This window comes from Phaenicophaeus curvirostris, chromosome 10 (genome assembly GCF_032191515.1).
Source record: "Phaenicophaeus curvirostris isolate KB17595 chromosome 10, BPBGC_Pcur_1.0, whole genome shotgun sequence".
In the NCBI taxonomy this organism is placed as follows: domain Eukaryota; kingdom Metazoa; phylum Chordata; class Aves; order Cuculiformes; family Cuculidae; genus Phaenicophaeus; species Phaenicophaeus curvirostris.
This window is the reverse complement of record NC_091401.1, coordinates 24,610,648-24,638,591: the sequence shown is the minus strand read 5'-3', so window position 1 is coordinate 24,638,591 and position 27,944 is coordinate 24,610,648. Positions and strand designations below refer to the sequence as shown.

The window sequence follows — 27,944 nt, the reverse complement described above, 5'->3', positions numbered from 1 at the left end:
GGACTCCTCAGTGGAACTGGCACAAAAGTAACCAACATTTGTCACATTTAATCAAAGAAATATCCAGCCATGAGAACACTCGGAAGTTTCACAACATCATATTTACAAAATGTGCATGCTCACATTTCAGCCACCCATATTCAAAGGCCTCTACAACGGCCGCTTATATCGGTATTACATACAGATCAGGTATAGTGCAGTAGAAAATTAAACCACATACATCTTTTAATCTTCTACTCAAACAACTAAATGAGCTCATCTTAGGTTTGGGCTACAGGTTTGCAGATAAATGTTTCAAGTCTGGCACATCACTAAGAGCAGAATTGCAAACCAGACAAAACTGTCCTAACTTCCCACCTGTGGAACTGCCCCTACATTTACCACAGATCCCACAGACAGACCACCCAGTGCCAACCAAAGCTGGTTTTTAAGCCTCTATTTAGGATTCCTTTTAGATACACTTGTTCCTCAAATAAATACATATATAAATAACTTGGAATTCACTATGCAAAGCTGTAAAGCACTTAAGTATTTCTTATTCCATCCATCTATCAATAAAAGTTTCCATCTATTTAACAGTGCACCCAAATTAAATTAATTTATATGTTAAGAAAAAATAGTTGGCATTGTATTTGCTGGGGGAACTTGAGTCAAGAGGAGCAGTGTCTGTCAAATCAGTTTGAAAGTCTAGATTAAATGCATTTTAATTGCTGTTGTCATCTTCTTCCCGTTTTCTGTACGCTTTATTCAACATCTGAATTTCTTCCTGATAGCCACCTCTTTCCATATGCTGCTTTTTACTGTTCTGCCGATGAGCTTCGACAGTGTCTGGAATTGATATGTTAATATCACTGTCAGGATTGTTTGATGGTATGAAGAGGGAGTAGGAGGCAGTTTCCCCTAAGTCACAGGAGACAAACCTGTTTTCTTTCCGTGAATAACGTAAGGATGGAGACCTTACCTGTGTGGAGGACTGGCTGATGTTGCTGATGATTGACACAGTATCCAGGGCCTCTTCATTGTCACAGATTTCAAGAACCTCTAAATGAATTTTGACACTCGTGTCAGCAAACGTATTAGGGGGCTCCTCTGGGTTTGGCTCGTGTCCAACACTTTTAGATCGATACACCTCAATTTTCTTTGATGTGGGTGTTATTTTTTGCCCTTCAGTGCTTACCTCATATGTAGATAATGAGAGCGTTTTTCCCGTGGGTGCCTGAAGAGATACAGTTCCTTGAAATGCACACAGAGGGATAGCTAAGGCCCCGCCTGATCTCTGAAAAGAGAAAGAAAGACCATTATCTAATGCTAATTTTTGATGTTAGACTTCATTATAAATAAGCCAATTATGCTTAGTTTGTTAACTTATTTTACTGTTGTAGATTTTTTCCTTGAAGTATTTTAGAAACCTGGTATTTATGACTTAAAAGAGTAAATGGAGCTATTTATAATTATACACTTTTGTATAAAAAGTCATGTCCCAAGTGGCTGTGACCCAGCTACAGCTTATGGACACACATACGTTATTAGAACAGTCTACACACAGTGTTTCATTGCAGCCAGCCCACAGTGAGACAGCCAGGCATCTCTAAAGGATCTCCAGAGCTTCTCATGCAGTGATGAAAAGGAAAGAAATGACACCAGGGGACTGCTGAACCCCAAAACCTTCTGCTGACACCACCTGTCTCCCTTGGGCATCCTGTCTTAAATAGTCTTCACTAGTGAAGACCAATTCAGGTGCCTAAAGTTAGATGGCTTAGCTACCAAGCTGAACTTCCCAGAACAACTTGTCAGGTATTATCCTAAGATTGTTTTTCTGTGCATTTTGATTTATTTTTATGGAAATGTGCATTCAACAGTATCAGTTGGAAATCCATAATAAGAATATACAATGATGGCCAGAGGGCTCGCCCAGAACCTCACTGCTGAACAAGTTGCACAGTGATTCTAGAAGCCAATACAGCATGTTTTTCAAGAACAAAGCTGAATTTTTCAGTAGAGGAATTTTCACACACTTGAAGGGAGAGAAAGAAAATTCTGTTATAGCTCTGCAGTACTAAAGGTCATTTTCAAACCAAGAACTTTTAGCACTTGCAATGAAAATCGTGTTTCAAAGGCTCTAAATAAATAAAAGCTTTGCACAAAGAAACCACTGCAAGTGCCTGCATGGAGAACAGAAGGCATAACTTGCTCCTGTGAGGACAGTAGTAGCTCACCCTTTGGTAGGTTGTTGCATGTTCCCTTCCACAGCACTGCAGGGCAGATCCTGACTCTACTCTCATGCTACAAAGACTCTCAATTTTACTGTGGAGGTTGTTGGGAGACTCGTGCTGGACAGAACAAAAGCAATGGCAGTAGTAGGCACACACAGTAAAAAAAGCATCTGACCTAGCTTTAGGAGAATCTCACTGAGGCCTCATCTATTGCTCCATCCTCATCTGTTTTGCTACAGTTGGGCTTTGACTGCTTGCTGAGAAGGGCAGGGATTCACATTTGAAAACTTGCTCTTTCGCACTAAAAAATAATATTAAAGTGAACCACAGCTTTGGCAAAAGTGGAGTCCTTGGTAGGCAGTGAAATACTGACTTTGGGACAGGACAGCTCATGAGGAAAGGCTACGCTGGTTTGGAGAGAAATGCACGACAGAGAAGTTTACTGAAAGCAGGGAAAGCTGCAGAATCCAGCTCTGCACCCACACAGACACTAGGGAGAAGCACGCACCGAGGGTATTGAAAAGCTGCCAGGTAGCAAGGTGAATCACCCTGCACAGTCTTCTGTGCCACTGTTGCCATAGAATCACAGAATGGTTTTGTTTCAAAAAGATCTCCGAGATCATTGAGCCCAACCATCGATCCAGCCCTGCTAGGTCCATCACTAGACCATGTCCCCAAGTACAATATCTGCTCAACTTCTAAACACCTCCAGGGATGGTGACTCAACCACTGCCCTGGGCAGCCTCTTCCAATGCTTGGCAACTCTTTCAGTAAAGAAATTCCTCCTAATATTCAACCCTGGCTAATCTTAAGCCATTTTTCCTTTTCCTGTCACTGGCTACCAGGGAGAAGAGACCAACCCCCACCTTGCTACAACCTCCTTTTGGGGAGTTGTAGACAGTGATAAGGTCTCCCCTCAGTCTCCATTTCTCCAGACTAAACAACCGCAGCTCCCTCAGCTGATCCTCATAAAGCCTATGCTCTAAACCCTTCATCAGCTTTGTTGTCCTCCTCTGGAGAGGCTCCAGCATCTCAATGACCTTCCTATAATGCTTTTGGACTCAATGATGATTCTTTAAATCTCCCTCCCTATTGTGCTGCAGCTCCCTCTCCAGCTAAGGTGCTTCCCTACCCTCATTGGTGCTGCCCGGTGGGGCAAATTAGTAGCTCAAGCCTCATCCTCCTCTGTCCTTCCTCTAGACGCACGCCAGCACAGGCACAGAGACCCTCCTTAGAGCAAGTAGCTTTCTGGATGGTTTGGAAATAACAAACAATATTAGAGAAATTTGTGCATGAGGTGAGAAAATGACAGACAGTTGATTTATCAGGTTGTGTAAGCCTGAGGCATTTAAGGAGTCTGGATAGCACTCAGATTTCTTACTGTCCATGCAAGGAAGAGCTAAGATAAGAGAAGGAGACAGCTATTTAGAAGAACAGGATATGCCTCTTTGTGGGTATTGTGATTAATCTACCTGTAACCAAGAGAAAAACAACAGAAACCCTGGGCTTTGGGGAGGACCAGTCTTTCCCAGGCAAGTTCCAGAGGCATGCCCACAGCTCACCCTCGGAAGCAGACACTCCGCTCTTGTCTTGCTGGGTACTGATCTGTTCTGTGCAAACTGTGTGAGTAGAGAGAGAGGAAGAAAAGGAGGAGTGAAAGAAAGACCAGGTCTAATAATGGGCAGCATGGGGCAGTGATAGCACCACTTCAGCACTGGAAGGACCCCTTCCACCTGGATGGGTTCTGTTTAATGTTTCCTTTCCAGTAAAACCGAGGAAGTGAGCAGAAAAGGAGAGGTTTAGGATACTCATTGGAAAGGTGAAATTGTTCACAGGGAGCTGGGAAGGTCAATTATGTGCTGATTATTAAAGGAAGCTGTTGTGATGAGGCTGTTATTGAATTAGACACACCTTTGTAACCACACAGCTAAATCAAGTGCCACATTACCTCGCCTTCAGGAGAGAGCATGGAAAGGAAATCAGGTTTCATTGCATAGAAAAATCTCACCAGACTGTGACTTAATGTGGTCCTACGACAAAAGAATTTGCCTGACAAAGTGCTAGGAGCTGGCTTGCCCTGCTGAAAGGAAATCAAAGTTGTATTAGTCTCCTTAATAGATTTATCAGAGAAAAATGGTCTTCAAGTGTTCTTCCAATGTGCAGGTACGGAGGAAATTATTGTGCTGTGTCATTGAGCTGGCAAAGGTCCTAGACTAGTGAATGTTAGATGACAACAGCCCTCTGCCAGCTTCTGGCTGCTCTTTGAGAAGCGTGGTGGGCACCGGGGCTCCCTCAAGTGTGGCTCTCCTGAGGGCAAGCACTTTTGTTTCAAAGCAATGACAAAGGAGCCTTTCTGAAAAGCAGATAGGTGTTGGCAGTTACATCTTCTGTAGCAATTATTAATTAGGATCACTCCTCCAGGAAAGGAGTGACATGAGAATAACCCTTTTTTGAGCTTGGGGAAGCTCTTGTCCACTTGCCTTCCATCCCAGGTGCTTGCTAAGCCCACCAGCAGAGACAGAGCAACAAATAAGCTCTGGGGAAGATCAAGAGGGCAAAAATCTACTGTTTCCAAGCACTGCAGATGGAGGCACAGGGTTAGTGTCTTGCATATTGCAATAGATAGAGCCTGGACACCTAAGCATTCTGGTAACGCACATTTAGAATGCTGCTTCTGCAGGAAACAAGCCTTGCAGCTCTGTTTCCAGCCTTCTTTCTAGTTCCTGCAATCAACACTGAAAGTCCTTATAGAGTCAACATTTCTGCATTTCTGGAAGTTAATCTGGTAGTGTCTGCATTTCTGGTGGTTAATCAAGCTCAGAGTCTGTAGAGCAGTCTAAACCAGCACTTAGATTGTACAGAGAGACATCTAAAGAGGATGAAAAAAAAAAGTGAAATGAGAATTGATTACTTGAGTGCAAGGTTACATTCTACTTAATAAAACACTGCAGGTTTGTCAGAGCGAACATCAAGATGGAAGATATGTCTGAGGCACCTGCAGGGAGATAGTCAGCAATCCTCACTCACTGGAATGAATAATCCAGTTCTGGAGAATAAGAAATTTTCCAGTGACCACAAACCTAGTGGTTCTTTCTGAAAGTCTGTTTTCTGTTGAGAAACAAGCATTTTCTTTTAGAAGTGACAGATGAAGTCTTCTGTGCCACTTCTCAGTCACTAACGAGGAAGCCAGTAAACTACATCTTTTTCTACTAGAAGAATTCCAGTAGAAATAGTATTGAATTATAGATAACTTCACCTGCTTTTGCAAGTAGAGAATCCACTTGTCCCTTTGCAAACTGTACCCCACAATGCTGTGCACTCATAGCTGTGACAGACACCGCCTGGCAACCACTGCTCTTGCAGGGAGCAGCTTTCAAACCAAAGCTTCAGCTCCCTCAGTGCAGTAACAGAGCAGCAAGGACCCTGGACTGTTATCTGCAAGTTTTGACCAGGTATGTGGTTGAATCACCTTCCCTGGAGGTGTTTAAGGGACGGGTGGACAAGGTGCTGAGGGGCATGGTTTAGTATTTGATAGAAATTATTGGACTCAATGATCCAGTGGGTCTTTTCCAACCTGGTGATTCTATGATGAAACATCCCCACTCATGACCAATGGAAAATGTTCAAAGTTCAAAAAATTCCAAATAAATACTGAAAAAAAGTAAGCAGCATTTGTATGATGCTATGGAACTTACATAGCAGAGTTTATTAAAAATTAACCCAAACCCTGGAATTACATGATAGGGGAAGGCAGGAATAAATCTGAGCCACTGAACTGAAAATTCACCACTAAGTGCTGAAGAGAACCAGCACTGCCTGGCCTGGCCTGAAAGTGCCTCCACCCCAGGAAGCTTTCTGTGCTCCATGTTGGAGAGGAGAGCCTTATCTTGTCCCTGTTGTCATTATTAAATATCCTGATACGTCCTGTGAAGAGGTATTTTATCTTCCACTCCCACTGTTACCTACAGTTCAGCCTTCTGGCTTTAAGCCTTGTGATACAATTGAATTCTAAAGGCATAGGAACAGAAGCAATTTCAGTAATGCTTAACGGTGGCCTTCAGCTGATCCACCCAGGTTCTGTATCTCATCTCTGCATTATTTTAGTGTGAACAAGAGCACCCACAATTTTAGAAAGATTATGATTCATTTTTAGTTGGGTGAAAACAGAAAGAGATCCACTGTGCTGTTTCTGAACATCTGCCATCTCCCTCTCCACAGCCTGGGATCAAAATTCTTTTTGAAAGAGTATGACTCCACCGGCCTCTTTCCACGCTTTTCTGTCCACATGCTTTGTGTTCCTGTATTTAAAAGAAAACCTAGTTTCTAAATGAAATACAGACATTAACTCCTCCCACATATTTTATGCTATGGGTTTTCTTTTTAAAGCACTTCTACGAAGATGTTTCTAAGCAGGTCTAGGAAACTAATAGTTGCTTGTTTCTTGGCTTATCTTCACAAAGACAGTGCTGTCTTGACAATGCATGCAGGAATCAGGCACTGGCATGAAAAGCTTTGTGAAACAGAAATAAATTCTCCCTTTTCAACCACAGTGCCATTTAGCAGCTTTTGTGTCTCAGCAGTTCTGCCGCATATCAGATACATGTATATAATCATCATTATTCTTGTATATACATGTGAATGTAGAATTGTAGAATGTAGAAAATTTTCTACAACTCCACTACAGTGTCTATTTTATCGGAACCAGTCATACCAGGATTTGTAGTGCTATCACAAAGACATGCCAGAGCTGAAGTGCATTCTTTCTGACTCTCTTGCATCCCATAATAGTTTGGCATCCATGGTAACTACACAGGTCAAGGAAGCCTTGCTGTCAACGATTCAGATCCTGTGAAGTGAATCCTCCTCTCTCTGAGACCTTACTCACTCTCAACTAGGAGAGGTGAAGGAAGGATCAGACACTTACCTGCTTGAACACAGCAGATGTTAAATTAAGTGTCTTCTGTTTTTTATATCCACGTACAGGTAGCGTTTCTTTTGCACAGACCCATACAAGCATTTATTTATTCACTGTACAGATCTGCACATGTATATAAAACACTTAGATTTTTACAATTTTTTTAAAATCTCTGGTAGGACCCAATGAATGGTTTCCATTTGGAATTGCTGAAATGTTTCATTTAAAATAAAATGAAGAAACTCAAAACATTCTGTAATCCCAAATCACCATCTTTCTGCTGAGGCCAGCTTTAACTGAACCCCACTAAATATCTGCCAGGTCTCAGCAAAGCTGCAAACCAGCACTAAATCTGAGCTCCCCCTCTGGAGGGTTGCTTTCTGCAGGTCTGCATCATAAAAACAGCGAACATTTATAGTTGTCGAATGTGTTTAATGCATGGCATTACTCAGGAATGCTGCAGGACCACTATTGCTGTGATGTTTGCCATGAATTCCGCCAACGGGAGCAGCCCTTTCCCTTGCCTGGTTTGACTTTGCATGGAGAGTGTTCATTAGAGACCTCATTGCTCTCTACAATTACCTGAAAGGAGGTTGTGGAGAGGAGGGAGCTGGGCTCTTCTCCCAAGTGACAGGGGACAGGACGAGAGGGAATGGCCTCAAGCTCCACCAGGGGAGGTTTAGGCTGAACATTAGGAAAAAATTTTCATGGACAAGGTCATTGGTCCCTAGCAGAGGCTGCCCAGGGAGGGGTTTGAGTCCCCTTCCCTGGAGGGGTTTAAGGGACGGGTGGACGAGGTGCTGAGGGACATGGGTTAGTGATTGATAGGAGTGGTTGGACTCGATGATCTGGTGGGTCTCTTCCAACCTGGTGATTCTATGATTTCCATCCTGCCCTGCCACAGAATACATCCCCTGTGCAGCTCCTGCCAGAGATGTGTGGCAGCTGCTCTGTCTGTTAGAATCTGGGACAGAGATTTCATGGGAGGGGTAAACGTACCAGCGCATGCATTTTTAACAAGCGAAGACAAAAAATTACAATGAAATAAATCACAAATGTACTTGTCCCTTAAGGAGTGCTGACGCGTGCTGAACAGCGAAATCTCTGCATAATTGATAATGCAAAGCCTTTCATTATTAAATTAAATCATCCACATTCCAGATATCACAGAAGACAGAAAGCAGTTGTTGTTGCTCTGAGGCAAACCTTACTTGTAATCATTGTCATTTAAGACTGGGCTCCTCTGCCCTGTTCCAGCTGCCTGGGCAGAGTTGGAGCTGGATTCACCTCAAGAAAGCTGCTGGCACATGCAGGAGGACTCAGCCTCTGCAGAGGCAACTGAGCCCCATGGCAGCTGGGCAGTGGGTCTGGCATGAAGGTTTCCACTTGGAAATGCTCAAGGCAGTTGGAAAGGGCCCAGCAGGAGCCATCTGGCTTATCCTGCTAAGGATCCTACCCAGGCCATTTCCAGAACCTAGAAACTCCCCAGCCTTCCCTGAGCAGAAAACAAGTTTTTGATCCCTACAGCTTTTTTTGATGGGGAAGGGAAGGAGAAGGTAACTTATACAGAACCCATCATTGCACTTCTCCTTGCAAACTGGCAGAAATCAAAGAAAAACACTCTTTTCATTCTGGTTTGCCATGAAACAGATATATATGTGAAATATTAATAAACAGGTATTAAGCTGCAAGTACACTTGAAGAAAATTGTAATTTCATCACTTGCCAGAGCAGAGCCTCATTCTGCACACTGGTAAGAGCCTCCCAAGGGCATACGGGGTTCCTTCTGCTTCCCTTTAGTGTCTGCAGGAGCTGATCAGCAATTTGCAGACCTGGGTGCTTACAGAAAAGTCAGGAAAGTATGACTTTGATCAACTTTGAATCCTGTTTCTGATGCATGTGGTGTTCAAACTAATTTAAATTTCTGGTTTACAAGTGATCAAGAATTCATTCTGCCAGAGGAATCCTAGAAGACTCTTTAAGGCTAACATATTAATATTTCAAGTACCCAATATTTCTACATTCGTTTCTCATTTTATGTTAAGTGTAACTGAATTCATCCTGTGACAAGGATCATAAACTTGGCAGCCCCAGTTTCCATGTGCTTAGCACTTGGAGAAACCCTCTTCCAGTCTGGATGCGCACACGCTTTCCAGGATTTCCTGCTAAGTTTTTGTTTCATGGAGTGGACGACTGTGCAGCAGGGAAAGGGAGTCACAAACAGCTCCATTCTCCAATCGAGAGTTACCAATGAATAATTCAACTCCTGAGAACAAAGCTGACTCTGTTCCAGCAGTGGATCCTTATCTAGGTGATGCTTGGTAGAGACTGAAATCAGACATGTCAGTTCAGAGCCACGTGGCCTGAACAGCATCTCAGGTAGCTCACAGCTCAGTTTGATTTTAAAGACGATATGTTACTGTTCTGATATGGTAAAGGCCAGTGGATTAAAAAAAGGTTAACGGGGGAAGAAGAGAAATGCTTAAGGGCCTGGAATTCCTACATGATCAAGGAGAAAAAGAAAATTTGTTTGGAGGATACTCCAACACGCCTGAGACAGGAGTCACCCTCCCTGCCCGTGCAAGAAGGCTGAGTACTCAGATATTTAAAGTTTGAACTAGTTGCCCAGACATGATTGCCTAACACCATCAGAAATGCCAGTGAGGAGTCAAGATATCTTCAAAAAACTTTCAGACATAACAGAGGACTAATGGGAGACCTATAGCCTCATGAGGAAGCAGTTGGAGACCAAGTGGGACACCTTAAGGCATCTCAATTGGTTCTACACATCCACGTCTGAGTAACAGACTCAAGCACAAGGCCCTCTGTAGACTCTCCCTCGCGATTCCTGCTTTTCAAGTGTTGTGAATCATAGACCCTGGAATAATGAGACAAGTGTAACATTACAGCAAAGTAGAAATCCTATCAGAGTGTGCCTCTCATCTCTAGAAAAGGTAGGAGAGCTCAGAGGGGAGATTCCAGAATGGAGAGCGACTGTCCCAAGCCTGCTGGGTGGCAGCAACAGAGCCAAGAACAGACGGCAGGTTTTGCTGGATCCCAGTCCAATGCCACTCCCATCGCGCCAGGCTGCCTTTTCAAACAGAATTATCAGCAACCTAAATAAATCTCTAATGAGTTTGCATTCCTAATTACTTTGGTGGAATACAGCTCTAGCTGAAAAGTTCTATTTTTAGAATGTTTCCAGTAAGGATTCCGACGTTTCTCTCCAGAGACAATGTGTTTTCTGTTTACTTTAAAATAGAGGCTTAGTTTTCCACTTCTCTAAAAATAAAAAATTAGCTGCAGTGAAATTAGTTACTGCAATGATTTGCCCTTTGAGAAGTTGACTGCAGTAAGTTCAGAGCTAACAGGGTATGGCAAGAACAGACAAGCTCACCTCAGATGAACTGAACACCAGTGCTTGTCACTGGCCTGCCCAATGCGCACAGACCTTTATCTGGAGCAAATTAGTGATAGAAAGTGCAACAGAGACATCCAAGGCAAGAATATTTGCATCTGGCTATTGGAATTTCTACAATCGGTTTTCTGGGGCAAAAGTGCATGAGCCCAAGAGAAAGCCCGTCAACAATCCACAGGTAACGCATAAGGCACCTTAGGGACACCCTGCCCTGTGGGTCAGGATGCTCAGTAGTTGCCTGGCTGCAAGGCCACTCAGATGAGTTCATGGATCTCCTTCCTGCTGAGCTTCGTGGGAGTCATCCAGAGGAGAGTGACAAAGCTGGTGAAGGGGCTGGAGAACAGGCCTTATGAGGAACGGCTGAGAGAGCTGGGGGTGTTCAGCCTGGAGAAGAGGAGGCTGAGGGGAGACCTCATTGCTCTCTACAACTCCCTGAAAGGAGGTTGTGGAGAGGAGGGAGCTGGGCTCTTCTCCCAAGTGACAGGGGACAAGACGAGAGGGAATGGCCTCAAGCTCCACCAGGGGAGGTTCAGGCTGGACACAAGGAAAAAAAAAATTCACAGAAAGGGTCATTGGTCCCTGGCAGAGGCTGCCCAGGGAGGTGGTTGAGTCCCCTTCCCTGGAGGGGTTTAAGGGATGGGTGGACAAGGTGCTGAGGGATGTGGATTAGTGATTGATGGGAATGGTTGGACTCGATGATCCGGTGGGTCTCTTCCAACCTCATGATTCTATGATTCTATGATCTGCAAAAAACTGGGCCTTATGCCTTTCCCCAGACATGGTGAAGTGTATTTGATGTGTGTTCTGCCAGTCAGGGAAGAAAGTTCGGAGCTCGCAAACTGGCCTTCTGGTGAGCTGCAGGTATTGTAAAGCTGAACTGAAATGCTCATTTGCTTACTAGGAAAATATAATAAAGAAAAATATTTTGAAGAACAGCACAAGCCTTTGAAAAACAGAACATATCAGCCTACAATGTAATGGCTTTATTGGAAGGTGTCTAAATGGCACTGCCTTTGTAACTCCTATTCTGTTAAGTGGCATTAGGGCTAATATCCAAGTATCCCTTGGTCAGTGTGATATTGATTTTGTTCATAGCATTGTCGCTTCTCTCAGAGAAAGAACACTGGTATCAGTCAGTGGCAGTTTTTGCAGGACTGATTTCCCTAAGAGTCCCTGACACACGGTGTCATTGCCCACCTCCAGAGGCTAATTTATCCTCAGTCCTGCTCCACAGCCCAGTCTGTTATTTCTTCACTCTACTTCCCTGTGTGCATGTATATTTAGAATCATAGAATCATAGGATCATAGAATCACAAGGTTGGAAAAGACTCACCAGATCATTGAGTCCAACCATTCCCATCAATCACTAAACCATGTCCCTCAATGCCTCGTCCACCCGTCCCTTAAACCCCTCCAGGGAAGGGGACTCAACCCCCTCCCTGGGCAGCCTCTGCCAGGGACCAATGACCCTTTCGGTGAAAATTTTTTTCCTAATGTTCAGCCTAAACCTCCCCTGGTGGAGCTTGAGGCCATTCCCTCTCCTCCTGTCCCCTGTCACTTGGGAGAAGAGCCCAGCTCCCTCCTCTCCACAACCTCCTTTCAGGGAGTTGGAGAGAGCAATGAGGTCTCCCCTCAGCCTCCTCTTCTCCAGGCTAAACAACTTGTATCTAGCTTTCACAAAAAACAGTTTAAACAACAGATCTGAAAGGTGTTGCTTATTTATCTAAGCAGACAAAACAAACAGCAGCCACAGCAAGCTGGCTGCAAGCATGAGGGAAGCGCTATAGGAGCCTGTCTATACTCAGCCTTGCCCTCCTGGGCAAAAGTTTCTCCTCTCAATTATTTCTCCTGTTTGTGCCCTCAAGAGCGCCCAGGGAAGTTTAACTGCCAGCAGAGGAGTCGCCAAGCATCACAAGGACTGCAGCGCTTTGTCCCACTCAGAACAAAGTTAGAAGATGACAGTGAAATGCTACATTAATTTTGCAACCAAGGGGACACAGCTTGCAGGAAGAGATCTGGTGAGAACATCACAGATTAGTACAGATACAATTGAATAGGCCAGTGGAAAGCAAATATAATCTTCAAGTCCATTTATACATAGACGTCTGTGCTGTGCCTGGTGTTTACAGCTTTCCCGGAGTGAGAAAGATCCTGTGTATTTATCACTACCAAAAAACCTTCAAACTGCAGACGTACAGTGCTGACTCCTCCCAAGCGAAATAATTTACACAGCCTCCCCCTCTTTCTCTTTGCAGGGCACGTAAATACTGTTCTGTACAGAGTTTGCTTGAGGCAACCCATAGATGAGATATCAAGTCAAAGAAAAAAAATAATCAGAAAGCCTGTAACATCCTGCAAGCCTGGGAGATTTCTGTTGCCTGAAGGCACATGAGTACAGGCAACAAAATACATGACATATTTAAACTCCATCTCTACAGGAAAGGGAGATACACTAGTATTTTATGAGATGTTAAAGGTATCTTTCAAAAATGCAGCTGAGCGAAAGTTAGAAATGACAAGTACCATTTTTCGTCTCCGTCTCAATTATAGCAGCCTATACAGGTATTAAATAAAACCCGCTGCCTCATTCTCCTTTCATGCCACTTCTATTCCAGAGAAATTGCTTTGATGGAGTAACTCTGCTCCCAGAACAGATGAGGAGGAGACAGACAGCTAGGACATCTTTGCTATCACTCCAAGGCAGCGCCACCTTCCAAGAAGGACAGAGCTTCAAAAGAAAATCAAAGGCACCCCATGTATTGTCTGGCACTCTGTTCTTCAAAAAGCTGAATCAAAGTAATTGATACCTTTCTCGCTGCTTCTTTAAGGTCTGAAAAGAACAGCATAAAAAAAACCCTGCTGTCACAATAGAGCTCAAAATGGGCAGCATTCTGCAAGCATCACTTGTTGCTCAGAGAGGGGAAAAAGTCATGTAGGGAGAGACTTCTTATGCCTTGTTTCCTTGAATTGCTTCAGGCTACTGATTCAGCCACTATCCCTCCTCTCAGCAGACAGCACTGGAAAATAGCGAGTCCTGCTAAGTGTTACTTCCCCTGAAGTGCTGGGTTGGATGGTGGCATCAGCCATATGAAAACCCAGCAGTTTCTCAAATGAAAGCTATGACAAAGCCCCGCTAAATATAACGGATTATTTACCTGACTAGAAGCTGGACTGTTGGTCTTGGGTGCTTTTGGTCAGATCCGCTCTTGACCAACCTTGCTATTCACAAACTTCAGTAAAATGTGGTTGGGTTTTTTTTTCCCCATTTTGAGAAATTTGAGTTGCTAAAGGTAACCTGCCCACATCGGCTTCTCACCACCCGGCTTCCAAAGCCAACTCCATTTTATTACCTGAGGTAAGACGATCGTTTACTGGGGAGAGCTGTACCTTTTGACACTATTTTAATATTAGACCTCTGCTCAGCCTGCAATGCTCACCCCTCCTCGTACACTGCGTGAAGAGGCCATCAATGAGGACCACCTCCACCGTAAATGCAAGATTGTGTCTTAAACTATGAAATCTGTCTGTCTTTATCTCACCCTGTGAGTCACTTGACTTTAAAATCAGCAAAGACAAAGTCATATTCACAAGCATCCGATCACAGGTATTAATGGCAGGGTTTGAATTTCAAACCCCCGTGTCCTCAGTGCTGGACCATTTCCATTTGGCTGAAACTAATTCTCTTTTGTCAAGGTGGCTTCCCAGGTTTTAGCCAAGCACACAGTTTTTTTTTCATTTTTTATTCTTAATCACAGTGCAACCGGATGGTTTGGTCACACCAGAACATCAGATTCTATTTCCAACTGTACCTGACCTAATGCTGAGAGAAGACCAGCAGTCCCAGTTCCCTATGCCATTAATTTTTCATCAGAGATGCAAAGCCTTTCACGGGATCCTTACCCTTCCCTCACAGTGCAAACCACCTTGAAATGAGATGGAAATTGTCACCCCAAATTCAGCAAGATTTCAGCAAGTCCTTTGCCTCAGAAGGTTTTTTCACTGTTAAGAAGTGGTAGCCACACTGGGACGATCCACCTAACGCGCACTGTAAGTCTAGGGGCAGCAAAACAGCCGACATGACATTTCTTTGTAACTCAGAGGACAGCATTATGACCATCAGTGATGACTGTGACCATTTAACAACCCCGAACACCGCCTGCTGCAGAAGCAGAGCTGGGAGGAAGCGGATAAGACAGCTTTGCAGGACAGAAACATAGTGGGGCACGTTTCCAGGACAAGGTGTGTGGTTCAGCCTCTTGACTTCCATTAGTGTTAATGGGAAAAACACAGCTATGTCCCTACTGTCAGGATGCAGCCCAAGAGGATATTTTTGCCAGTAAACACTGTGATTTGGTACGCAGCGCTACACCCAGTGTTCCCACCTCTGCCTTCATTTCAACAGCGCAGCCACTGCCATGTGATACCTTTGCAGCAAGACAAGATTTATGGAAGCTTTATTTTTGCGTTCATTTTCCCCAGGTTGAAAAAGAGGCAAAAGCACAGCTTCTAGATGAAAGGGCTGAGTAAATTTACCAGAAAGTACAAAAGAAAGAAAAAAGTGGATGTGAGATAGTAGGAAGGAGCCTGGGTAGAGGGTTGAAATAGGTGATTCTTTTCACCTCTTCATATACTGACATGCAGGAAGGTACATCATGCAACCATAGAATGTTTTCAGTTGGAAAAGACCTGTAAGATTGAGTTCAGCCATTGATCCAGCCCTGCTAAGTTTGCCACCAGACCATGTCCCCAAGTGTGACATCTAATCACCTCATAAACACCCCAAGGGATGGCGACTCAACCATCCCCCAGGTAGCTTCTGCCAGTGCCTGAGAACCCTTTCAGTGAAGAAGATTTTCCTGATGGCTAGTCTAAACCTCCCCTGGTGCAACTTGAGGCCATTCTCTCTTGTCTTATTGCCTGTCACTTGGAACAAGAGACCAACACCCATCTCAACACAACCTCCATTCAGGGAGTTGTAGACAAGTGATAGGTTTCCACTCAGCGGTTGAGTCACCATCCCTGGAGGTGTTTAAGAGACAGGTAGATGAAGTGCTCCGGGATCTGGTTTAGTAGTGGACAGGTGAGGTTAGACCTGATGATCTCAAAGGTCATTTCCAACCTAAGGATTCTATGATTCTATGGTTCTGTGAAATAGTTGCACTTCTTTAGGACTGTGATATAGTATGAATAAAAACGTTTATAAAAGGAGTTTCAAGGACAAATTTACTGCCGTAGCCTAAGAGAGTCGCTGTATCTTCCCATTCCTTCCTAGCATTTTCTCTTGAATGTGTCCTTTTCTCCTGTAGGACAGAAAGGCTCTGCCAGCCTGCTACCCCCGTCCACCCCAGCTCTGGCTGCTCGTCAACTCCAGCACTGAGGTCCTGACAGGGAAATGCCCCAAGTCTGCCTCAGGCTCAGCCTCATCTGATCAGACATTTCTTCCTGCTCCACTCAGTGGAACACCAGCCCATCTGACAGAAAATGTAACAGGAAAACATTACTTCTCTACTGTCTTTTGGGCCTTTGGTGTTGGGCTCCTTCCAGAAAGGAAAGATAAAACTGCTTCTAAGCAAGCAACTGTCAGGCAAAGACTCTGCTCTCATTCAGAGCCATATCAAACTTAATTTTGCTGGATATTATAACTGTGTCGTGACCAGAGATGGCAGGCAGCAGCAGCTCATTGTACTGCTGGGCTATGTGTCCTTTTTGCCCCAGCTTGTCTTGTAGGATGCTCAGGAGAGTTCATCCAGATGATGGACAGGACAGATCTAAATTCCACTTCCCCTCCGTATTCTCAAGAGGAATCGGTACTGGCCAAGCAAGCAGACTCGCATCTCCAGCTCAGCCCAGGTTTCCTTCCCCTGGGCCCTCAGCAGATGAATGAGCAGAGCAGAGGAAAAGAGGGCACTGCAGAGCACCTGCCACTGCGCACATCGGCTTCCTCCCTGGCAGAGGGAAGGTACTAGAGACACCACAGTTCCACAGACCTAAACCTCCAGTTTTAGTACCTTATAGCGCTGGCATTACACGCATCTCAGTTTCAGAAGAAACTGTCAGCTGCAGCAATACAGGAGCTGTCTGTGGAACTCCACCAACTATACCAACTCCTGATGTAACCCAGTTATCTTAAGGCCAGAACTAGGATGAACTCTCAGTAAGAGCAGCAGCATCTCCAATCAGGCAGGGGACTAACACATTTCCATGAGAGAAGGTCAATTCTTTTTGAGGGCAGCCTGCAGAAAACTGCAGAGAACTTCAAAGTGCTGCCAGTACAGGCAGAGCTCACAAGAGATGCTTTGCAGAACAATCAGGGGGTTTGCCAGGAAGTATAAGGGAAAACACAGTCTATGGATGTTTCTGGAAATGACAAAGAGAATGCTTCATACCCTGCTCTGCAGCAACTTTTTCTTGTGGTCTGTTAAAAGCTCGAAGAGCAGCAGCCATACAGTCACTGGAACTGGGTAACAGCGCAGGAGTGGGCGCAGAACTGGATTGAATTAGTGAATGCTAAGAAAATAATAACTAATGGTATATAGGAAACTAGACACTCCTCAAAACAGAATGCTAAAAAAAGAAGACGATCTTTCTAGAGCTGTGTCACATTTGACCAGCACAATTTCAGTGGCTTTTGGAGTGTTTTTTGTTGGAGCAAACACAAAGCCCTTTCACTCTAATCGAAATCAATGCATGCGACTGAACTTAATCTTCCCCTTCCTGCTTTTCTCTGTTTTTACCCCAGTTCTGAGTAAACAGGAGTATAAAACTAACAGCAGCAAGATCTCCTCCCCAGTTCTCTGGGAACACGACTTGCAGTCCCTGCTGCCCTCTCAGGAACAACGCGCCGAGCAAACACACCGCAGGGAACGCAGCTGCACTGCATCTCCCAGGCAGCAGCAGCAGTTTAATGTTATCAGATTAATGTATTTCTACCCCCAGATCATTACAGATCCCTGCCAAAACAGCATAACTAATTAGCCAGCTTAATGTAAGTCAACACATGCCCACACACACACACAAATTTCTTTAAACAATGTCAATTTTATAGATCAGTGCCAGTAAAATCTCGCTCACTGCTACAAACGCTGGAACCTGACATGGCCTTAGTGTGCTCTGTGGCAGAAGGACACGTCCTCATTACAGTTCTCTACATAATCATCACCAAATAATATGGTCTGCAGAAAAAGCAGAATTGATTTCGAGTTATGACTCTATCTTTTAATGATTCCATGGCTTTTTAAAACAACTTAGAGCCAAATGTCCGTGTGTTTCAGACAGGTGCCCCAAAGGAGGACTGAGAATGTTTTTTCAGCTTCTCATGCCAAGTATATCTGCCCTTTGCTATGTGAAAATTCAGCATGTAAGGATGCATTTACCGCATCTCTTAATAGCTGAGCTGAAAATCCACCTGTAACAGCTATTCTTCCTCCTACTGCAAGTTAGTAAAGTTCTGCTTACTGAAAAGAAAACATTCTAATAAGAACATTTATATTTACTTCTGTGACAAGCATTTATAATCTGAAAGTACTGAAGATGAGGAACTTTTATCCTATTAGGATAATCATCCCTTTCTTTGCGAGGTTTGGTACCTTCTCCCCAGCTGACTGGCTTACTTGACAAATTCACAGATGTATATGGTCAAAAATGCCAGGAAAGGCTCCTTTTTTAATAAAGGAGAGAAATGGAGAGTGATGAGGAGAACGTGACTTCTTTTAGTTACTTACGGATTTACATACAGGATAAGTAGAAGGGGTGGCTTTCAGATTATTTGAAGTTTGGCCCAAACTGATCTTTCTCCCAATACACATTGGAGAAGTGCATTAAATATATTTTTACAGTGCTTGCTGGAGTTTGATATTCTGCCCTTTTTCAGCAGCAAAGCAAATGTCAGCGCTGTGAAGCTCTGGAAGCTCACACCGAATGTCAGAAACACTGAGATCTGTAACTTAGAAGCCTTGAACTTTGAGACCAGAGGAGTCTTAATGCCTGGCAGCTGCACACCGGGTTATAGCCTGGAAAATGTCAGAGAAGGGTGAACTGGGAATCCTCCTAACGCAAGAAGTACATCCAAAAGTGACATAAAAACCCCAGAGCAAATAAAGCCATCCACCTGCAGCCGTTGCCAGCTACTTCACAGGGAGATGCTCATCCCCACACTAGTGGAAGGCACAGGGCTGGCGACTTGAAACTGCAGCCACAGGCGATGTGAAAAGGAAGGTTTTAATTTTTTTTAAACACCATCTGGAGCCGGCTGCAAGGGTAGCCCTGGTTAACAACAAAGCTAGTGATACTCTGGCTATTAACCAGACTATACATGGCACACAAGGGGTTAGCAAGAATTAGTTTATAAAACCAGGCTGAGCCATCATTTATTTTTGCCCACAAACAGAGTAGTTCACCACCACACAGTGCAAGAGAGCGAATATTGGCTTTTTCACAAAAGGGATGATCAGTCACATTTGAAAGATCAAACAAATCCCTATTTGGACTTGAATCATAAAATTGTATTTGTCAGAGGGAGAAGGGATTCCTTTATTTAGGAAATCCCTTTAGATATATAAATATAGATATATTTGTGTATATATAGGTATATAATCTATATAGATATAGTGGGAGAGTAAGTGCTTTCACATGACATGGGAATTTCCCAGATATCAAATGGAATCAAATGGAATATTTTTCCCAGATATCAAATCATCATCCCGACTGCTGAGGTTTTCAAATAAGTTTTTGTTCATTCCTTAGAAGAGAGACACACCCCCTCTCTATGCCACAATCCTAGAAAAGACTAAAGATTTGCTTTACCTGTAGCCAATATGAACTTCTCAATGTGCAAACAGAGCAGAAGAAAAGCAGTAATTTTGCCACGTGCTAAAGAAGTTCCTGATATTTAATCAAATAAAATGAAAACTCAACCTCAGATAGAAATAAAGTATTTTTTTAAACAATTCAATGCTCTTTGCTTTAGTCCTTTCACATGTGTTTCCTGGTTGCTCATGCATGATAAAGTAAAAGTTGATACTTCTAGATTCCACCAAGGGAAACTTCCAAAGGTGAGTGGGCAGAACTGAAATTTTAAGTTGTCTCAGTCAATTTACAGCAGCAGCAGCATGAACCTGAGACTGTGTCAAATATAAAACATGAACGCTGTACCTGTATGGGCACAGAACTTTCCTGTTTTTTCCTGAAAATCGGTATCTACGCTGCCAGAAGACCATTGTATGTGCTATTCATGCAGACCAAGATTGAGTACTGGAGCATAAATGCCACGGCATGGGAAAGGTGCACACAGAAGCAGCAGATAACTGCACTATACAGTATTGCCTCTTTTCAATCCTTAGGCCACCCTGTTTGGCCTTTGGTTTGTAATCATAAATGTTTAGGAGACAGAAAATCCTTATACCCATGGCCTGCTTGACAGACGGTTGACAAGGAACGGCTAACAATCCTTCCCTTCAATCTTTAAGAGCATCCAACCTGCAGTGGCTGTTGTGACGTTTTGCTCCTTAAACAAACACTGATTATAGAAAACAAAAGTAAAGCTTGGCAGTTCCCCTTCAAACCCATGTTCTTACAGGAGCCAATAACTGTCCTTTTGCTGGATCCAATTTCAGTCTGCATTCTACAAACGGCAGCTTGGGGCTATTCTCTCTCACAGCTCTTCTTTAGTGTTGAACTCAACTCTCTTTAGAACAGACCATAATCCTGCAATCTGATAACTGGAAGCAAACCCCAGCTGCTGTGGCAATAGTGCTACATCAACAGGACACGCCTTTCAGTGAGAGCTACATGGCAAGATTGGAGCACTTTCTATTAATTTTAGATGTTATAGAATCATAGAATCACCAGGTTGGAAGAGACCCACTGGATCATTGAGTCCAACCATTCCTATCAAACACTAAACCATGCCCCTTAGCACCTCGTCCACCCGTCCCTTAAACACCTCCAGGGAAGGTGACTCAACCCCCTCCCTGGGCAGCCTGTTCCAGTGCCCAATGACCCTTTCTGTGAAGAATTTTTTCCTAATGTCCAGCCTAAATCTCCCCTGGTGGAGATTGAGGCCATTCCCTCTTGCCCTGTCCCCTGTCCCTTGGGAGAAGAGCTCAGCTCCCTCCTCTCTACAACCTCCTTTCAGGGAGTTAGAGAGTTATGTCCTTAAAGCCTATGGGGCTTTGCATTCCTCTTCTCCTAAGCTGTGAAAAGCTCCATTGGATTCAACAGAGAGCACAGCAAATATTACAGAGAAGAATCAGAGCCTCTCCGCAATGAATGACACCAGCTGAGCTAACAGACACTTTTAACAAGCCTTTAAATTGAGGTACTAATATATTAAGGCTCCCCACCTCATTTTTCTCTCAGAGTTCTTGAAAACTAATAAACCCCTCAGAGTTTCTTCTTCCCAATAACTGTCCACAATCTAAAGGAAAGCAATGAACAATTTAATATTTGGAGTGGTTTTGTCTGACACCAACAGGAATCTCTGTGACCAGATTGATATCTATATTTATCAGTGGACTTACCATTCAGGTTTGGTTTTCCAGTTCTTTTTCTCCCTATCCAAAATGTAAGCATAGCAATGTTTGGAAACACTCTTGAAAATGTAATCTTTTGGAGTCTACTGGAGAGAAAATTCCTATTCATTAAGAAGAATAATCATAATTCATACTGTGTTCTTACCATATGCAGATCCTGCAGGTGCACACAAAATAATAGTAATCATTCAAACCCCATGATTAAGAAGAGAAGGTAGACATCATAGCAAGATTAGAATCACCGAACAGGTGTGTAGTTACTGAAACATACAATGTTGAGCATGATTTTTACTAAAAGTATCTACACCGCCAATAGGTCTAATAGTAATTTCAATGTAAGTATAAATTATTTTTTTTTTTGTAAGGTAACTCTTATATTAGAGAAAAAAAGGACAAACTCATCTTTTACCTGCCGTGGGGTCCTCTCTGATTTACTCCTGCACCATTCCCAGTCTGTGAGTTCAGGTTTATGGCTTTCCTCATGCGACAACCTCCTTTCTGGTCCTTCGAAAAAGGTTGACTCATCTGAGTGCCTGTCCTCTTCCTTTCCGCTGGCTCCCGCTTTGCCTGGAGGGAGGCGATGAGAGCTGGGCTCGGGGTGGTGGGAGCTGGGCTGGTGGTGGGAGCTGGGTTCGTGGAGGTGGGAGCTGGGCTGGTGGCCGGGACCTCGCGGGGTGTCCGCCGCAGCTGGGATGCTGAACCCAGGGCCGGGGGGATCCCCTCTTCCTCTCCCAGTTTCTTCTGAGTTCTCGCAGTCGTAGCTCACCAGGTTGTGGTAGGACGTGGATTTCCCATCACCGGCGTGGTGGCGGTGGTTGTCATGGGATATTTTGTAGATTCCATAACTTTGCTGGAATGACAGGTTGAATTCAAACCCCCTGCGTCTGGCTAAGTAGAAAGGGAAGAAATGTCATATTAAAGAGTGAAAAGCAAGAAGAAAAATGAGATGACAAATACAATGAAAATTGCACTCTAAAACATGGAATAAATCATTTCACTCATGCAAGAAACAGACAATTTTCTATCCATAAAAAGAATGAATTGCTAAGAAGAAAGTCTTCTTAGATACTCTGTTATTATGCTGCCTTCTTAATGAATTCAGAAATTATACATTCCAGAGTTAATGGATTCCCAGAAGCTGGTAGATTATCTGCCATTTTCAAAACCACGCGATATATTATGTGATACAAACAAGAAGAAAACATTTAAATGTTGTGATACTCTTCTTTACAGAGCCTGTTTCAGCTATGTTCCTAAAGGTGAAAAATTGTACAAAATGAGAAAATATTCTTTAGTCCATAACAAACCTTCCACGTCAATTGTCAAGCAAGGAAAGCAGAATTCTACAATAATAAATTAACATTTGAATTATTTGCACAATGAGATTTTTGTATATTCTCCACTCTAAATTCAGTGTTCCAGATAATTCTACACAGAAATTGAACAATTAAACAAAAATCCTCACTCATTATTTATATCCTTTCATTCTTCTTCCTTTCTAAGAGATCACCTGAGATTCTTCATCCTCCCACTCCTCATCCTACATTACATAGGAACTAAAGAAGGGCCTTTTTATTTCACTAATGAAATCGTCTTCCCACCAAACCGCACTAAATTATAAAATAAGAACTACGGGGATACATTTATACAACCTCTATTTCTATGCAGTAGTTTGTGCACTTACTGGACCATCTTTAACCTTGGATGAAATTATGACCTCAGCAGCCATTGTGTTAAAACTTGGGAACGGTCCACAGTACGAATATCTGAAACCCACAGGCTTACTTTAAATAATTTTATAATTGCTACTTTTCCATCTGCTGTGCATTTTCCTCTCTAAATAGTGTTAGTAAATACATCTGAAATAAACTGCCTTCCTGATGAGCAGCAGTCATCCTCTCAAGGAAAGTGGCTAAAAAGTCATCGGTTGCAGCACAAGATGTTCTGCATTCAGAGAACGTGTTCGAAGCAAGTAAAAGCCATGAATAAATTTTTTTTTTTCTATGATTCAGGAACTTTCTTTCCCCTTAAATATGCAGTAGATGTCTGGAATTCACCCACTGATGTCAGAGGACTTTCACTCCAGAGAGTGGGAAACAATACCCAGGTCTTCAGTATTTATCTCTTAACTTTCACAGTTGGACCAGATGTCCCTTTTAGATCCCTTCCAACTCAACTATTCCACTCTATTCTAATTGTAATTCTAATTCCAACTTTTAAAATAAGAATTGCCAGCACTTTCAATTCCCCTTGGACCAGACCTCAGGGGACAACAGTATCCAAGCGTTAGCATCTCACTTCTGAAAGACTAATGCATAAATCTATCACTTTATATACTGATATATTTGCAGCATTATAAATAGGGAACAGATTTTTTCTTCTGTTAAGTTATTCTTGATAATAATTATGAACAGAAATAAAAAAACCGCTATTGCTTTGTCTTCCCTCCTTGTAGGCTCCTTACAAATATTTTTACCTGAAGCTTCAATGAAACATTTTAATAACAAATACTTCTCTCAGAAGAATTCTGGGAATGTATTTTCATTTGTAATTCAAAATGCAGTCCCTCTGTGTTGATACACAAGCACTGGAGATGGAGATATTCCATAGGTCAATGTGGCCAGGACATTTACAGGAAAGCATTATGCAGGCTTGTTGCCACAAATATAACGTTGTTCAAGTTCACAGAAGCTTAAGTGTGTTTTTCACTACAGATAAGTTCATGGAGTAATAGCTGTCTGTCTTTGCTTGCTGTTTCTCTGGCTAAGCATTGCCACATGGTCAAGTTCTTTAGGAAAAGAGTGAACGTCGCATCACTGCAGGAGATGGGCTGTGGCAGAGTTCCTGCAGGGATCGCTCCAGCTGGCTTTATGTGGAAGCCCAGAGAAAAACACAGCTTTAGAAAATCCCAGGAAGGTGACCAGTGAGGGCCTGGCATCCTCTCTTATCCCAGTGATAAACATGCAGGGAAATACTTTTAGACAAAAACTGGAGGAGTTCCTCAGCTTCCAACAGCAGCAAGAAGATAGTAAGATACAGGCCAGTCCCATAAACCGTGTCCTTCGCTATCTGCTTGTCAGTGTCACTGTGATTTCTGATTAGCAGCTACAGCCCAGGTGTACAAATAACAGCCCCTCTCCTTCTTATCATTTGCTTACCATGAGCACAGTTTTCATAGGATCATAGAATCACCAGGTTGGAAGAGACCCACCAGATCATCGAGTCCAACCATTCCCACCAATCTCTAAACCATGCCCCTCAGTACCTCATCCACTCGTGCCTTAAACACCTCCAGGGAAGGCGAGTCAACCACCTCCCTGGGCAGACCGTTCCATTGCCTAATGACCCTTTCTGTGAAGAATTTTTTCCTGATGTGAAGCCTGAACCTCCCCTGGTGGAGCTTGAGGCCATTCCCTCTCGTCCTGTCCCCTGTCACTTGGGAGAAGCTCCCTCCACTCCACAACCTCCTTTCAGGTAGCTGTAGAGAGCAATAAGGTCTCCCCTCAGCCTCCTCTTTCCCCACAACATTTAACATGTTTAGCATATTCCCTCTGTTTGATTAGTAGAAGTCAGATTTTGGCAGGTACATATTTCCAAGGGTAAGAGAGGGGGGTGAAACTTTCACTCAGAGTCCTCATACTCTGCTAAAAGGTCCGACAGTGACCTAGGAAAATCAGTGAAGCTTCTCTACTTCAGTATCCATCCAGCCATCTTGCCTGAATGCTGAGAGTGTCATTTATTGTTCTGAATAATTTCTATATAATTCAGGTAAATGATTTCAAGGAGTACAAAGCACTGTTAGTGACACTAACTTCCTATCCTGTTCATGACAAGGCACATTCCAGCTGCATGCCACCCTTCCATACTTACTCTTGAGTTCTTCTGAGGACACTGCATACGAATTCCTCCGGCAATTGATGATGCATCCACAGGGCAAGTGGATCCAGTGTTCTGACAGGACAAATATTGGGGTGACTGTGGCTGCCAGCAAAGTCAGCAGGAAGCTAAGGGTCTCAAACGGAAGGCTTTGAAAACCAGTGATGTGCTGGACAACCATTTGTATCTGAAAGGCAGAGCATTTTGTAATTAAACCACCTCAGGCACTTAAGATACTTCCAGGAATAAAGAGAACATCTCACTGTGTATTTCACATACAGAGGTTGTCATTAATGCCTTCTAAACCTAACAATTTTGTTTCCAACAGAGAGGGAAGAAAACACACTGACAGAGACTCTCCTCCTCATTCAGCGTTTCTCAGAAAACGCCTCCTTAAACCAACTACAGACACCTGAGCACTACTGAAACAAGCAACTTGCAACCCAAGCAACTTAGAAGAGACTGCTATCTTGGTCTCTCCTGCAGGGTATTGAGAAACTCAGCTCCTGATGGGGAACAGGAGAGAGAACTTAGCAGCACGCAGGGCTGTGCTGCAGATGATCTGTAATGCTCTCTTCCCATGGAGAAAAGCTCAGGTGCTGAGTCTATAACATCCCAGGGACAGGGATAACACTGCCCCAGATCCATGTGCTGTGCTCTCCACCGACCCCTTTCTAACTATATATGAATGTGCCAGTTCCCAAATATAATAGTGCATGCACATGGACAGCCCTCCCTCCCCCTGCCCCCAGTGCTACAGAGATAACAGAAATGCCTACAAACCTCATTTTTCTAGCAAACTCCTATTTGTTAACCAGCTCGGCAAAGAACGTGACTCAGAGCTGTGGGGGGGGGGCAGAAGAGCTGGCTTAGGATAATTCACAGATCCCATAATACTGAACAAACGCGTGTCAGATAGCTGGCAATGCAAAAGGGTGGACCTTATTCATCCCCGTATTCGTGTGATACAAATGGTGTGATGATAGAGTAACGTGCTGATGAATCAGGCTCTGCCAAGCCTGCTGAAAGCCAGTTAAATTCAGGTAGTGACACAAACCTGCTTAGAGGGACTTTTGCCAGCACAAACTGTACTATAAGGAACAATTGCAATGGTTACCGTTGATCTGTTTTAATCCATGGCACAGCAACTCACATGCCATTTAAATGTAAGTAAACATGAGAAAACAAAGCAATCTGACAATTTACCATCATTGGAAGCCAGAGAATGACTTTTGTCAGTGCAAGAATCAGTGAGAATCGTTTCTGGGCAAAGCCCACCATGAAGCTCCTGTTTCGTATGCCGTCCATGCAACGGGGCTCGAGTGCACTGCTCTCAGCCACGTCTTTCCTAAAAACTGCCTCCGGGCTTGGACATGCGTTTGAGAAATGCTTCAGGGTTTTATCCACAGGGTTCACTGGTGACAGTGATGGGGTAGCGGTGCTGCAGCCTACGGGTGTCCCAGGGGTGATGCAGCCTCGAGAGACTTCCTGGTAATCCATGTGTAATAGCTGCTGCTCATCTGAGCATAACAGCTGGTAGGTTAGAGGAACAGACAGCACCGTGAGGAGGCAAAAGCCCAGCGAGTAGACAATAAATAAAAACAAGATGTAGGAACTGCCACAGTCAGCAAAGCAACCCCAGGAGGTGGGGGAGTACTTGCCCCAGCCACAGAGAGGCAAAATGCAGATCAGCAAACTGACAATCCAAATGGTAAGAATGGCCCATACCATGCTCACTCGTCGCTTGGAAGTACTGTTCGTTGCTTCAGTTTTGTTAATGGCATAGAAGTTGTAAGAAACTATAAGAGACCCTTTCAGGGTGCTCGAAATGCCCTGGAATAAATATATCAGCGCTGAGGTGGTGCACAGAGGCTGGGGGAGGGCATTGCTTGACCACTGGGTGAGCATGAAAATAATCACTGGCACAATGCTGATCAAATCGTCTATCGACAAAGAGGTCACGATCATTGAAACTGTGGTTTTGTTTTGCATTTTCAGCAGGGAAACTAGTGAATAAATGCTGCCCAGAAGTGCTATGAATGCGATGATAAAAGTCAAGCAGAACAGAAAGAAATTCAAAGTTCTCTGCTCGCTAGGCTTATCCATAATGCTATGATTTTCAGCAAAGAAACTCGTCCCATTGAGTGACAAATTATCAGGCGTTACCGACATTGTCCTTGGCAATTTTTTTTCTCTGCCTTCTCACTGCCTGCAAGTTTTCCGTTGCTGAAACCAGAACTGCTAGCTCCACATCACAAGTTTCTTTGTTTTCCTAGACTCTCCTTTGTGGCATCTGATGGAGAAATATTCAGGTGAAGGAATCCTTGAAAGCCAGAACAAATCATCCTCTTGAAAAATCAGGCAACAATGAAGTATCAAAGGTGCTGAAAAAATGCAGTTCTTCATAATCCTTTCGGTACTGGAAGATGGTTAATTTAGGCTTTTCAGGTAATAATATGCCATTCACTCTTGAGAGACATCAGGTAATGTGCCTTACTCACGAGCGCAGCTGAAACGAAGGCAGCATGTCATGTATGTTCAAGCTCTAGTAGCTCAGGGAGAAATATAGTAGAAAGGAGAGGCTGTTGGATTCACCCTGCGCTGTTCTGAGCTGCAGGAGGGAGGAGTCAGATGCAAGCAGGATAGCAGAGCTGCGGGGAGCGAGTATCTTCTCAGACGGAGCTGCCCCTTCACTGGATCAGAAGACTGAACCAGTGTCCCTGCTAAGCCACACCTCTGATGCTGACACTGAAATCCAATGCAAATACTCAGATCTGATGTCAGCTGTAAATGTCATTCCCGTAAAGCCCATGGCTGCTCCAGGGCTGTGCATCGCAAGCCAGAGCGCTGCTCATATTCTTCTGCACTTCTGTACTCCAAGCTTAGCAAGGGGAAAAGCTGCAGGAGCCCGTTATGAAGATGAAGCAGAAGGGGTGTGTCTGCTCTGCCTCCCTGCATTCCTACTCCCACTGCAAGTGTGCGGCTGGACGTGC

The 27,944-nt window shown here is 43.7% G+C and overlaps 1 protein-coding gene across 1 annotated transcript; it reads right to left on the bottom strand.

Moving 5' to 3' along the window:
• On the bottom strand, positions 1 to 27,686 carry GPR149 (G protein-coupled receptor 149). The gene is made up of 4 exons (XM_069864588.1): positions 26,158 to 27,686; positions 24,946 to 25,138; positions 21,485 to 21,963; positions 1 to 1,276 (listed from the first exon to the last, which is right to left on the bottom strand). The coding sequence occupies exons 1-4, from the start codon at positions 27,121 to 27,123 to the stop codon at positions 704 to 706; spliced, it is 2,211 nt and encodes a 736-aa protein (XP_069720689.1). The 5' UTR covers positions 27,124 to 27,686; the 3' UTR covers positions 1 to 703.
• Between the last annotated feature and the right edge of the window lie 258 nt (positions 27,687 to 27,944).